The sequence below is a fragment of the Hippocampus bargibanti genome, linkage group LG03, assembly GCF_051943395.1.
Source record: "Hippocampus bargibanti isolate YZ-2025 linkage group LG03, ASM5194339v1, whole genome shotgun sequence".
Lineage (NCBI taxonomy): Eukaryota > Metazoa > Chordata > Actinopteri > Syngnathiformes > Syngnathidae > Hippocampus > Hippocampus bargibanti.
Window position 1 is genome coordinate 11,604,151 of NC_142736.1, and position 14,372 is coordinate 11,618,522.

At 42.0% G+C, this 14,372-nt stretch overlaps 1 protein-coding gene across 3 annotated transcripts in view; it reads left to right on the plus strand.

Annotated features, from left to right (window-relative positions):
• Positions 1 to 14,372, plus strand: part of mettl15 (methyltransferase 15, mitochondrial 12S rRNA N4-cytidine) — an 80,489-nt gene that overhangs the window by 32,803 nt on the left and 33,314 nt on the right. For all 3 annotated transcript variants that reach the window (XM_088993223.1, XM_088993224.1, XM_088993225.1), the window contains one exon: positions 10,515 to 10,651. In XM_088993223.1, the coding sequence (XP_088849349.1) occupies positions 10,515 to 10,651 (137 nt within the window). The remainder of the gene's footprint in view (positions 1 to 10,514; positions 10,652 to 14,372) is intronic.

The window sequence follows — 14,372 nt, forward strand, 5'->3', positions numbered from 1 at the left end:
GGACGCATCCCTGTGGGGCTCCAGTGCTCGTGGTTCGTGTTGAGGATGATATTTTCCCCAGTCTGACCTGTTGTGTCCGTCCTGTCAGGAAGCTGCGGATCCACTGGCAGATCGCAGGGGACACTCCAAGCTTGAGAAGTTTGGGGATGAGGAGTTCTGGGATTCATTAATGGAAAACCCTAATTCATCAATATCACACTTTCAATCGCTGGGTGGTGTCATCTGTTTTTTTATTTTTTATTTTTTTTATTTTATCAAATTTTAACTCAATCCACCTTCTGCCCAGCCAACCATTCGTCGGGTTCCGTTTCTTACATATAATGTGTAAAACAACGTTTTATTTGCAGTAAATATTTAAAAATGCAATGCCTGTTTGATAATTGTACATTTGTCTTTCAAAGAAGGAATTTGTTATTTCATGTATTTTGTTTTGGCCACAAAGTGATGATGTGCCGCTGAGAAAATTGATACATTTTCTGTGTACTCTCTCGGTTTCATGGAAGCAGTTTAAGAAAACGTATTTTTGCATGCATGGACATGTTTTCTCATAACTAGTTCAATTGCTTATTCTTGTCAACCTTTGCCAAAAGATTGCAAACAGTACGGAATAGCTGAGGAATTTAAGTATTTGTCACAACTCCATTTCATTCCTCTGACAAAAGAAAGATTATTTGAACATACAAGTTGCCATTTGCGCTTCCTTCTGAAAAAAAAGTCAATATGTTTGTGTTCTTGTATGGTTCAGTCACTCTTTAGCTCATTTTACACAAGCAGAGTTTTATTTTCACGTAGTTAAAGGTAGGCATCTGAGACCCACTGTTCACTATCCACATAAGCTTGACAGACTAATTGTGGGAAGCCGTCATGTCTTTATCAGGTTTTCTACTCAACAAGCCATCTGTTTTAATGATCCCTTTCTCTAATACTGCCTCCTACCTGGAACACGAATGCAAATAAAAGGCTTTCCTCCAAATAAACAATGTTGATCGAAATAAAGTGAAAATTAGTGTGTCTCGTCTGGGGGAAGTTATACAAACAAATTAAACTTGACTCTCTAGAGGAGGTGGGCAACAGACGGACGCTAGCTAAACTAAAAGCTATGACGGACAGCCCCTCCCACCCCCTCCTGCCCATCCTGACAGCTCTGGGTAGCTCCTTTAGCCAGAGACTATTACACCCGCGCTGCAAGAAGGAGAGGTACCGCCGCTCGTTCCTACCGACTGCTGTCAGGCTTCACAATTCCCAATGATCACATGTGAAAAAAAAAACAAAAAAAAACTGGACACTTGTAAATATGGGTTGTTGCAATATATCTAAATGCATTTCTTGATTCTGCACTATGTACAGTCTTGTTTATAGAACGGTTTTTGCACATCTACATTTGCACAGTATACAGTTGACATTTTTATTTTGTTATGCTTAGAATATCTTGTTTTCTATCCTTTCACTCCCACCCCAACCCTCTTCAATTGCTGCTGTGGACTGCAAATTTCCCCATTGCGGGACGAATAAAGGTATTCTGATTCTGATTCTGATTTAAAATAATGTTGAATGGAACTGCTGAGTGAAATTGGGAAAAGCAGTGTAAGGTTTATTATGTATTGTTTCACCGCTACTGTTAAACTACGCAAATTGTAAGAGTAAAAAACTCAATTTGTATCAAAATTTCAGTTGTGTCATGAAGGGCTTCAGAATGTCTCACCATGAATTCTGTATGTCAGAAGAAGAAATGCAAACCAGTTAGCTTCACTATTGTCATGGAAACGGACGCAACAAGAAAAGCGATCCTGCATCTGTGTCTCTGTCAACCTGATGGTCTGTCCGTTAGTGTAACAAGATCTGTAAAAACTCGTCTCAATGACATTTTAGATCCCTCACTGTAACTGATCTGGGCTTGGGGGTCACAGGTAGGATTTAGGTGAATACTCTGGCTTCTCTCAGGTTCCTGCTCCCCTTAATGAATTCAACCATAAGATGGGCTGCATTCAGGCCTTTTTTTCCACCCTAACCATATGGATTTCCATTCACCATACTTCGCAAATACTAAGTGAGAGTGTATTTTGCAGATGGCTTTTGAATTTGGGAAGAGACAATTTATTCAACAATGTTGTGAGGTGACTGGTAAAGTGTCATGCAACATAACTATACCACCTTGCAGCTTCACTGCACCACTCGTATTACTTCAACTCTCCTGTTCCCTCTGCTGGGAAAGGCAGATACAACACACACCTTATTAAGAAGAAAATATGTACTGTGTGTGACTCATTAGCACAGATTAAAAATAAATATAATCTCAAAGGAAGGGAAGCGTATGACACATATGGTGTACTTTCTATAGTTTACCGTAAGGGTGGTTCTTTGTTATATGCACAACTGTCATAAATGTGTCCATCTGGTGTCTTGGTCAATAAGAAGCAAGTAAATGACCGTACAAACACTGAATGTGTATGGTGCTGCATATGCTGAATCAGTTCAAATACTTGTGACACTATGACTTGCATGTGAAAACATGCATCTATAATGTTAAATTCACCATATATAAATGGTGCCCCCTCACTTGCAGCAATAAAATAAATAGAAACTGGATTTGTTCTTTTGGCTACATATTACTTAAAAGGGATAAAGATACTGACGTGCCAAATACCGCACACTTCAGTCATGAACTCGTGCACTTTACGGTACGTCATCTGGTTTTATAAAAGCCAATCTTCTTTGCTTTTCCTTTTTCCTTTTTTTGTATTGAATAGCACAACAGGCAAGTTCATTATGCGTGTGACTCATCCCACTAGCCCACTCCCCCTCCCCGTCTGCTGCTGTGCGCTGAAAAGGAGAGGGAACCGCCATTGATCATTTCTTTCCTCACACATTCACGCACACAGCCCACCTTCCACGTCACTATTGATCAACATGTTTCATGTTTTTGTGATGGCTAACATTTCCTTGTCATTTAAGATATGAAATTATCAGCAAATTAACCAGGCCACTATGTATTCTTATTTGTATAACTAATTTGTATGTATTTATTTGTAGTCGATGCAGTTAGAGTTTGGGAGGCTGAATCTCTTTATTCAAAAATGTCTTTTTCCTCAGTTGTCTGACAGAAATAAATTGGTCAGTCATGGTACAGCACCTTTATGCGACCATCTTGATTATGCTTCAATTTTTTTGTTCAAACAGAAAAGTAAATCCAGAACAATGTTCCTTTGTTGAACTCAACTGTATTTATAGAGCACTTTCTAAGAGCTATCACTCCATACAAAGTGCTGTACATGGAGAAACTAGCAAATATACAACAACAAATCAGGATCAAAGATGTTAGAAAGTACCCAAGGGTAAAACTAAGATCAAGAAATTAGTCATACTGAGTCAAAAGTTTTGAGGTGGGTTTTAAAGATGGGAAACGAGAGGTCTTGCCGAAAAGGTTCAATCCCCTCCGAGCCTCTGTTTAGTTCTTGATACTTCGAATTATGTATGGTCTGCAGACCATACATAATTCGAAGGTCAAGCGGTGCCAGATCATCAAAGATTTGAAAACAAATACAGTGTAATAGAGTCTTAAAAAGAACTCTAAAATCTATAAGGAGCCAGTGCAGGGACGCCAGAGTAGGAGTTATTTGCTCCCTCTTACAAGTCCAGTCAAGAGGCAAGCAGGGGCATTCTGGACCAACTGGAGACATTGAATAGAGGATTGGTTGACTACAAAATAAAGTGCATTACTGTAGTCCATCCATGATGTGACAAAGGCATACATTACTGCTTAAAGGTGCTCATGAGAAACGAGAGTTTTTATTTTAGCCAGCTGCCTAAGATGAAAGAAGCTGGATTTAACATCGGCACCAATTTGCTGGTTAAATTTCAACTCACCGTCCAGTTGAAAACTCATGTTTGCGACTGTTGAATTAAGATAAGGAGTCAGGTCTACAGGATATGGTGTACAGGGGCCACTGGGATAAAGCAATTCACCTCTGTCTTCTTTTAATTCAAGAAATTCAAGAAATGTATTCCTATCCAGGCAGGATAAAAGTAGCCTTAATGAATGCCTTGGAGCAAGTAGAGTGAAAACAGCAGAGGCCCTAGCATTGAGCCCTATGAAATACCACATAACAGACGGGCAGTATGGTATGTCGGAGCTAAACCACACAATAGTGCTAAAGCAAATGCCCACAAAGTGCTGCAAATGAGTCAAACGAATAACTGGGATCCAATGTATCAAATGCTGCAGCTAAATCCAATAAAACCAGACACATTATTCTCCAGTGTCCTTTGCCAGGAGGATGTCATTAGAAACGCATAACAGGGCTGACTCTGTGCTATGCATTGTTTTGGATTGGATTGGATTTACCTTTATTAGTCTCACAGTCGAGAAATGTACATTTCACAGCAGCAAAGGAAAGGAAGAGGAAAGGAAGGAAAAAAGTAAAAAAAAATATACAGGAACTTCTGGAAAGGCAGCCACTCTCACGGTGCCATTATTAAGCCAAAAGAGCAAAAAAACTCAATAACAAATAATATGACCACACAAAGACACAGAGAGTCATTCAACCTTAAGCACTTTCTGCACTCTCTTTGTTGCATGAAGCAGTTCTAGATGAAAGAGGGAAGGATCAAAGTGTCCTGTTCACCAGTGGATCAGGGACATCATGGTGGAATTGGCATGTCTACTACAAGCTAAATGTTAAACGCAAACATGAAGCCGTAGCATCCATTGACAAAAAGAGATTGTCTCACATCTCCTGTCCCACGTAAATCCGCTTCAATTTCAAGCCGCGACAGTTCCACATATGCATCGGCGCCCTGCGCTGATGCTCCTTTCTTCTCATCGCGGGCTACTCAAGCCATGCATCCATCCAGCCGCAGACTGTCCAACAGCACCAACCTCTCCATTGAAAAAAGCGGGGCTGTGAAGTTGCTGCCCATTACAGGCGCAAAAAAGCACAATCGCCCCAGAACTGTCCAGCAATGATTTCAGCAATGATGAATTAGACTTGAAACCTGATTGGAAGACCACCGAGATGTTATGTTCATCCAAGAAAGTTTTCTAAAGCATGTGCATACCTTCTTCAAGATTTTTTAAATGAAATGCATTTTGGAAATGAGCCTAAAATTTGACAGCACATCTTGCTCAAGGCCAGATTTCTTGATAAAGGGCACGTTTAAATTGTTGGGGAACAATAGGAGAAGAGAGGCCCCTGTTGATAATGACCAATACTCAGGAGAACCCCCTTAAAGAAAGGTGGGGGAACAGAGTCATAGAGGGAGCCAGATGGCTTAGTCAGACAAACAATGTCATCTACTTGTCAACGACACAGCGTCAAAAGAATTTAGCACAGCTGAATATAGAAGATGGACAAAGCAGGTGTAGTGTGGTATTTGAAACATGATTGCTAGCTATAGAAACCTTATCAATGAAAAACTGGAGCCATCAGTTACACATCTCAGGTGAACAATCTGAGCAAATAGACCAAGTACAGAATCAATGGTTGAAGGAATTCTGCTTTTTAAATGATTTTGTCATGAAATATCATCAGTGTCTGGTGTCTATCAGAAATATCACTGGTGTCTGTGAAAGGGCCTGAAAAACATCTCAGGTCGCAAAAGCCCAGTGACATTGAATGAGAAAGACAAGGACTAGGCAGATTAAGTAAACCGTCAACACCACCTGCTGTTGCACCTGCACACACTCTCACTGTGGACTTCCATGACCAGCTTTCAGCAACAAACAACTGCCATCTCAACCGATACCACACCCTCAACCGCCACTCTGGTTCCTGCCGGTCTGTCACAAGCTCACAGGTGAGGACCCAACCAAGGAGGATGAAAGTGAGGAAGGAAGCAGGTCCGGACAACACCAGTTTCCGACTCCTTAGTACTTGCTCCGACCAGCTGTGTGTCATTGTCCAGCACATGTTCAGCCTGAGCCTGAAGCTCGGCAGAGTTCCACAGCTGTGGAAAATGTCATGCCTGATCCTAGTGCCCAAGACGGCCTACCCGAAGAAGCTCAACAGCTGCTCAGACGCTGGCGCTGACTTCTCACCTGAGGAAGGCGCTGGAAAGACTCATCCTTGCCCACCTGCGACTGCTGGCGAGCTCATCACTGGACCCGCTACAGTTTGCCTACCTCCTCCCCCGGTGCTGTAGCACCTGTAGAATGCTGTGAGCACTATGAGGATCACGTTCTTCGATTTTGCCAGTGCCTTCAACACCATCCAGCCCAACCTTCTGGGGGACAAACTGCGGCATGCCGGAGTAGTCCACCACCTCACATCATGCATTACAGATTACCTCACAAACCAGGAACAGTATGTGAGGGCAAAGAACTGTGAGAACAGGTGCACTGCAGGGGACCGCAGAGGACAGTCCTGGCTCAATTCCTGTTCACCCTTTACACCCCGGACTTCAGCTACAACACTCCAACCTCACACCTTCGGAAGTACTCTGATCACTCTGCGAATGTCGGCCTCATTACAGAGATTGATGATCGGGAGTACAGGGGACTGACAAAAGACTTTTGTGGACTAGTGCCAGCAGAATCACCTCCAGATCAACCCCAGGAAAACCAAGGAGTTGGTTGCAGATTTCTGCAGGAAACAGTCTTCACCTGCACAGTTGAACCAAGGTATGGACAGAGAGGGTGACCTCTTACAAGTACAGTGAGACCTCAACTTACGAACTTAATTGGTTCCCAGACAGAGTGTGTAAGGTGAAAAGTGTGTATCTCGAAAAAAAAAAACCCATAGGAAACCATTAAAATATGAATAATCCGTTCCCGGGTTTCCATAAAATATACTTTTCAACTAAATAAGCCTTAAAACTACACACAACCTACCTTATCCTATGCATAATAAATGTGTTATGGTATTGTAATTAAAGAAATACACTGCATCGTATCATAAAGTCACCTTATTTACATTTGTGATGGTCATTGATGACTTCATGGAATGGCGTTGGAGGTCGAAGGTCAAAGGGACTTGCTGTTTGGAAAGAGAGGCACATTACATGAGGACTGTAATTAAAGAAATAAACTGTGCTGTAAAATAAAGCTGTATTTACCTTTTTGATGGTCATTGATGGCTTATGGAAGGAGAGTCACAGAAGGACTGTTGGTAACTTAACCACTGGTGTGGCTTCTCTTTGCTTCTTTGGAGACTCCTCATCCTTTTTGCTGATTAAAAACCTCTTAATTGACACCTGTTGCTTTCTGACTTGGAAGGTGTTACAAGGCTGAGGCATCACATTATCGTTCATCATGTTGATGATTGTCATAGCCAGTCTTTTCTGGATGGAACTCTTCGGTAAAAGCCTGCACATCATTCCACTTTGCCAACATTGCCTTCTCCTCCTCGCCTTCAGATGTTCTCGAACTATCCGTTACGGGCTTTAAAATCCTGAATAAGCGCCGAACTTCCAGGTTGGCGCATGGCGATATCGGCGTCAATTAGCCGTGCTTTCTCGCATAAAATAGCTTTACTCACGCTGTCGCCGGATAGCTGCTTTTCGTGAAACCAAATTAACAGAAGTTTTTCAACTTCTTCGATTGCCCGAGACCGTCGCTTTAAGAGCATGGAAACACCTTTTGCAACAGACGCACCTTTGATAGCTTCTTTGATGCGAAGGATGGTAGCGATGGTGGACTTAGCATAGCCGCGCTCTGTCGCTAAATCACACAAACGCACACGTCGTTCGTGTTTTTCAATTATCTCCGCCTTCTCAGCGACGGTGATTTTATTGTGTTTCTTCTTGGGCTGAACACTGGTGGTTTTTTTTCTGTGCCATAATCGTAAAAGTATAAGCATAAAGCTGCAAGGAGGCGATGGACGTGTGCATTCAATGAGAGGGGGTGTGCAAAGTAGCGTCGGCTGGAGCGCTGTTCGGTTGCCGAAGATCACTCCGCCAGAGCCGAAGGTCGTGTGCTTTCGTGTTCTTCCGCAGAAGATGATGTATTTATGTATGTATACACACTTCCACCGAAGTGCGTAAGATGAAAATAGTTCTTATTATGAGGCTTAATATTCATAAATTTGACGTTCGTATGATGAAAAGTTCGTATTATAAGGTGTTCGTAAGTTGAGGTCTCACTGTACCCGGATGTTCTTCTCAACAATAAACTGGACTGGACTTCAAACACGGAACAGAAAAGGGACAGAGTCGCCTCTTCCTACTCAGGACACTGTGGTATTTTGGGGTTCAGGGGTTAGTCATTAAGACCTTCTTTGACTCTGTGGTCACTTCAGCCATCCAGTTTGGAATTGTCTGCTGGTCAGGCAGCATCACCATCCGAGACAGAAAAATACTAGAGTGCCTGGTCAAGAGAGCCCGTTCTGTCCTGGGCTGCTCCCTGGACTCTCTGGAGGAAGTGGGCAACAGATCGGACGCTAGCTAAACTATAAGCTATGATGGACAGCCCCTCCCACCTCCTCTTGCCCACCCTGACAGATCTGGGTAGGTCCTTCAGCCAGAGACTGTTACATCCAGACAGAAGGAGAGATACTGCCACTCATTCTTACCGACTGCTGTCAGGCTTCTTAATAAATACTTACAAAAAGTAAACCTGGACTAATGCATTGTAAATAGCATAGCCACCTTATGTTGAGTCAATACAGTTGCATATATCAAATATGTTTTTATACTTTATAGTTTTATACTTTGCACCTAGTATAGTTTTTTAATGAAACTTTTTTGTGTAGTTGTACATTTCAGTCTTGTGACATTTTCTTTTGTGCATAGAATGCCCTCCATCCCTTTCAATTTGGCTGCTGTATATTGCAAATTTCCCCATCGCTGGACTACTAAAGGCTTCCTGATTCTGAAATGAAGTCGTAAAGAAAAATGCTCGATCTATTTTTCTTATGCTTATCTAGGGTTGTGTAGCACACGCAGCATTCTAAGCAGGGTATTTTAGATTTCTTACCGAACTTAAAGCTTTTCTTCAGGACATCCTGAAGATTTACCAAACCAGTTGAGAGACATAAGGTTGCCTTGCTTGACCCCGAATGTTCACTTTTCCATTACCCTTTTTGGGACTACAATGAAACCACTTTTGACAACCATCTCGGTATACCAGCTTTCTCAATCGGCAGTACATTTGCACCTAAAAGCTAGCAACCACTCATTTGATGACAATGAGGTTAAAGTCTTAGCGAAAGAACATAGATGGTTTGAAAGGGGGGTAAAAGAAGCGATTCTTATAAAACAACAAAATCCTTCATTCAACCGGTCTGGTGGGGTGAGGTTCAATTTGGATCGTTCATACAATCGCCTGCTTAGGCAAAACAGGTTAGGCAACTTTCGTTATGCTGATGAGGGTCGTTATGCTGATGAGGTGATACCGGTGGGAGTGGGGGTAATAGGCCAGTCGTTAGTCAGGAATGTAGGAACAATCAGTGGGGCCACAGGGAGGGGTCCTCTGCCTCCCCAACCTGAGAGTAGGGACCTATCATAGCTGTGTCCAGCGCCACCATGTCTGGACATTAGGGATATATAAATGGGGCCGATACGACCAGTCAGACTTTAGTTCGCTGACGAAGCCTCTTGGATAGGAGGCGAAACGTCCGACACCTTCACTTTTGTACAGATGACGGCTGAAGAAACCTTCTCATCGATGGACCACTCCTGTACGACTGAGAGCTTACACAGACGTAAAGAAAATCTCAGTTGCAATTTCCCAGTTGTTAATGACAAAACAAGGCTGCCTTATTAAAAGCATGCACCAGTAATAAACTAAGCTCTTTTTCTCCCATTTTTGTTGCACATCAACACCAGAAACAATGCCCAAATTTAATCCACTCTGATCAGCCTCAAGACCAAACCAGCTTCCTGACCAACTTCACCCTTTCACGCACAGTGGTCACTACAATGGTCAGTTTATGTTTGTGTTTGCTTTCAACATTTAGCTTGTAGTAGACGTGCAAATTCCACCATGACATCCCTGATCCACTGCTGACATGGATGCTTTGATCGTCTCCTCTTTCATCTAGAACTGCTTCATGTCATCACAAAGAGGGTACAGCAAGTCCTGAAGAATGAATGACTGTGTCTTTGTGTTGTCATATTTGTTATTTTTGTTTTTTTAGTTTTATTTTTTCCCAAGATGGCGGCGCGTGAACATGCAGCGGCTCCCCTCTCTCGGCAAATTGACATTTTCATGTTTAATTTTCATGTTTATTATGTTTGTTAAAGTCATTATAAGTGCCTTGCATGCTGGGTCCGGGAGGACAGCAATTTCATCTGTGCTGTATGTCATGCATATTAGCATATTTGACAATAAAGCTGACTTTGACTTCATCATGTTATCAGGGTACAGGGAGCATGAAAAGGGAGAATCGTACTCGGTCTACTACCATTGCTTTAGAATTGGAGTCAACGGTTAAAGCAGTTGGTGGAACCTCAACAACCTTCTGTAAATTGACTTTACATTCCATTCTTTAAAGGTTTTATTGTGTCTGGCATTAAACATTAAATTGTGTACATGGCAACGTGTTTAGTAAAATCCAATTTTTTATGTTCTCTCGTTGTAGGTGGTTCTCGACATGACATTTGGAGGCGGTGGTCATACCAAAGCAATACTTCAAGCGGTGTCTGATGTTACAGTCCTGGCCTTAGATCGGGATCCCACAGCAATTTCCCTGGCCCAAGATTTAGCAAAAGAAAACCCGTAAGTGATTTATTACATCTGATCAACTACTCCTAAACACAAGCCAAAGCCTGTTACTGACCGTCTAGACCACGGGTGGGCAAACTTTTTGACTCGCGGGCCACAATGGGTTCTAAAATTTGACAGAGGGGCCGGGTCAGGAGCATTTGGAGGGAGTGTTTGGACCGGATGTACTAAAGCATTAAAGGACAACCGATGTCTCCGGACAAGTTGTGTCCATAATTTGTCAAATCGCTTCAAATGACTTCTACTGAGTGTATTTTACAAAGATTCCACCGCATATAGCTATATTTTACGTTTTAAGACTCGCACTGAATATTCCGGAAGTCTTGTTTTTGAGTTGGTGACGAGTCGTCACGTCACTGAAGGTACGCCCCTGACTGAGAAAGGACACACTGTAGCAGTCCTTTGATCACGTCAATGTATTTTGCGGTACTTTGTTTGGTCTGAAAACTTCGTGTTGATCCGTGTTGATGGCGAAATTAGAAGGAAAACTCATAAATAACGCCATGGTGAATCGTTGTGTGTTGTGACAAAAATGTTGAGCCATTTCCACACGGAGCTTTGTTGCCATCTTCTGCCTTTTTTGGGTGCGACATCCCCCCGCCCCCGATGCCTTAAAATGACACGGAATAAATTATTTAATGCTTTCCTATATGCTTTCCTCAGAAATAGTTCCTTCAGAACTATTTGAATCATATTCATAACTGGGTGAGTAACAAGAAAGCATCTTCTCCGAATCTGAAGCCATTTTTTTGATTCTCGAGCAAGGCAAGACGTATTGGCGTGACACCACGAACAAAGGGGCGGGACCTTCTGAAACTGGCCACTTCCGGTTTCGATTTTTTGCAGTTTCAGCACACTTTAAGCCATTTTTATTGGTGTTTTTCATTTGACTAAAAATATCATACTGTATGTTTTGGGTATTTTTGATGCTATAAAACACTTTTCTGATGTAGTTAGGAAACAAAAAAGTGATGTCGGTTGTCCTTTAAATGTAGTGTGTGCAAACCTCATAGCACAGTAAGAACACTACAACCCAATTTGGATTGAATTGGATTTGCCTTTATTCGTCTCGTAGTGGAGAAATTTACATTTCACAGCAGCAAAGGGATGAAAGGGATGTTTTTTGATTGATTTATTAACAGTCTTTCAAATGTGAAAAATAGCCCTTATCAGTTCATAAATTTGTCTCAAGGAAAATGCAAGATATGTCATTTACATACTATTTTGCAGCTACTGGGAGGAGGAAATGTAAATAGATTAAAATAACATGCGCTGTGATTTATCAAGATTGCGTCTGTTTTTAATACGTTTCAATCGAAAGTGGAAAGTTAAAGAAATCAACATTTTTGAAAAATGGAATCACTTTCAACATTCAATACATATTATTACACAACGAAATACTCAAGCTCAATAATATCTACTTGTGTTAAACGCCGCAAAATCATGGATGGATTGTCCTGACCGCGCACTCTACAAACTAGCCACGGACGCCCTCGCTCGCCTTGGATTGGATTGGATTGGATTGGATTTGCCTTCATGCACAAACAGTACACGTGTATGTTTTTGTTGTTGTTGTTTTTTTTTTGCAATTTCTCGCCTTTCTTCATGGCACCTTTTCAGAGTTGTCTGCCTTGTTGTCCGCTAACCTTTTCAGACTTTCAGACACTGTTTTTACTATAATTTGGACAAGTTCGGCGGGCCGGATTAGAAAGTCGAACGGGCCTTATGTGGCCCGCGGGCCGTAGTTTGCCCATGTCTGGTCTAGACAATGTTTATACAGGATGGTGGTTAATGTTTTACCCTTTTTTATGTCATACTTGACCGCATCACCTTTCAGAGCACTGTTTGGTTTGTAGTCAGTTCAGCAAACATTTGTCGGTGCAATATATTATTGCATTTTTTACAGTGGTTCTCACTACTTGCCTGAGTCCAGTCAAATGCTGCTAACTCAGTTACTTTGCCCTATCATGTCCATTTCCCATCTTTACTTCCAGCCTTCCCTATCCCTCCCTCTAAGAGCTTGTGGGCCAAGCGAGTCATTTGTCAGAGAATAGGCCCGCAACTTTGATGTTTCCCCCGGTGGATCTATAAGATTGGAGAGAGAAAGTGTTTCAGAGTAAAAAGAATAAAAAAAATGATGAGAGTGAGAGTATGAGGAGATACAATGCCACGTCGACAGCAAATATGTGTGTACATGAGCAAGCTGAGGGGTGTTGAAAATGAGATGTTTCTAAGGCCACGGCGTGGGCAGGAATCCTTTTTCGTAGATTCTGGGGAAACCTCTCCCAAGGGAATGTGCAAGGAAAAAAAACCTCTGAGCGGGGAATGACAATTAGGAGAGAATTTCCAAACACTATTCTGTCAGCCGCAATGCACCTGTGCCGTAAACTCTTCGACGCCTACTCATGATGCAAGTTGAGAGGAATCTTGCAATTAACCAATATTTTTGAAAGCCTGAGTAAAAGGCCTTCTCATCCTACGCAGTGAATCGTCCACCAGGGCTGGAGGATTTTCTCTCCTACTATTTGTGCTCTCGTATCTTGAGAAAAGTATAACCTCAAAGCATATTATGAAGCACCAATGTGAAAAAAAAACAAAGAAAAATATATTTCCAAAGAAGCTGCCAGCACAGCTTGCTTGTGAAATTCACCTGTCACCTGTCAGCATTTCATTTTTCTTTTCATCTCTTGTACTTGCTATTGGCGAACTAATGTGCATTTTGTCTGCTTTTTATTTTATTTGCCCACATTAAAGGTTAAATGTTAAAACTTTTTTGGGTAAAACGGCTCTATCGTTTCATTTAGGCATCATGAACTATAAAAAAACATGGACGTTTAAAATCCCATGGTAACCTAAATCTATTTCTGATGACTTGTTGATCGTTGCAATTCATTGTAGCTGGGTTCAAGGATGTGACCGCAGGTAAATACTGCTTCTCAGCAGATTTTTAAAAATAGTGTACATCTGGTGAACATACACTGTACTTGTAGAACTCTCATGATCGATCATTTAGCTTGTTGTAGAAATATATGTGGTACTGGCAAATATTGGTATAATTATACCATTCCCAAACAAAACTGTTGACTCTGTTAAAGAGATCAAACAATCATAATGGTCATTGAAGTTACCTTCATACCTATCAACTTTCTTCTTCCAACTTCTTTTCCTTTCGGCTTTTCCCTTCAGGGGTCGTCACAGCGAATCAATGTCCTCCATCTATCCCGGTTTTGTGCATCCTCTTCTCTCACACCAGCTACCTTCATGTCCTCTTTGATCACATCCATAAACCTCCTCTTCGGTCTTCCTCTCGGTCTCCTGCCTGGCAGTTCAAGGCTCAGCATCCTTCTCTCGATATAGTCACTCTCTCTCCTCTGGAGATGTCCAAATCATCTCAGTCTGGCCTATCTGACTTTCTCTCCAAAGCCTCTAATATGAGTTGTCCCTCTAATGTACTCATTCCTGATCATATCCAACCTGGTCATCCCAAGGAAAACCTCAACATCTTCCGCTCTGCTCCCTCCAGCTCCGCTGGTCTCACCACTGGTTTATACACTTTTCCTTTCATCCTCGCTGAAACCCTTCTATCACACATTACACCTGACATTTTTCTCCAGCCGCTCCAGCCTGCCTGGACACGCTTCTTCACCTCTTTTTCACACTCTCCATTGCTCTGGACAGTTGACCCCAAGTACTTAAAATCCTCCACCTTCTTTAT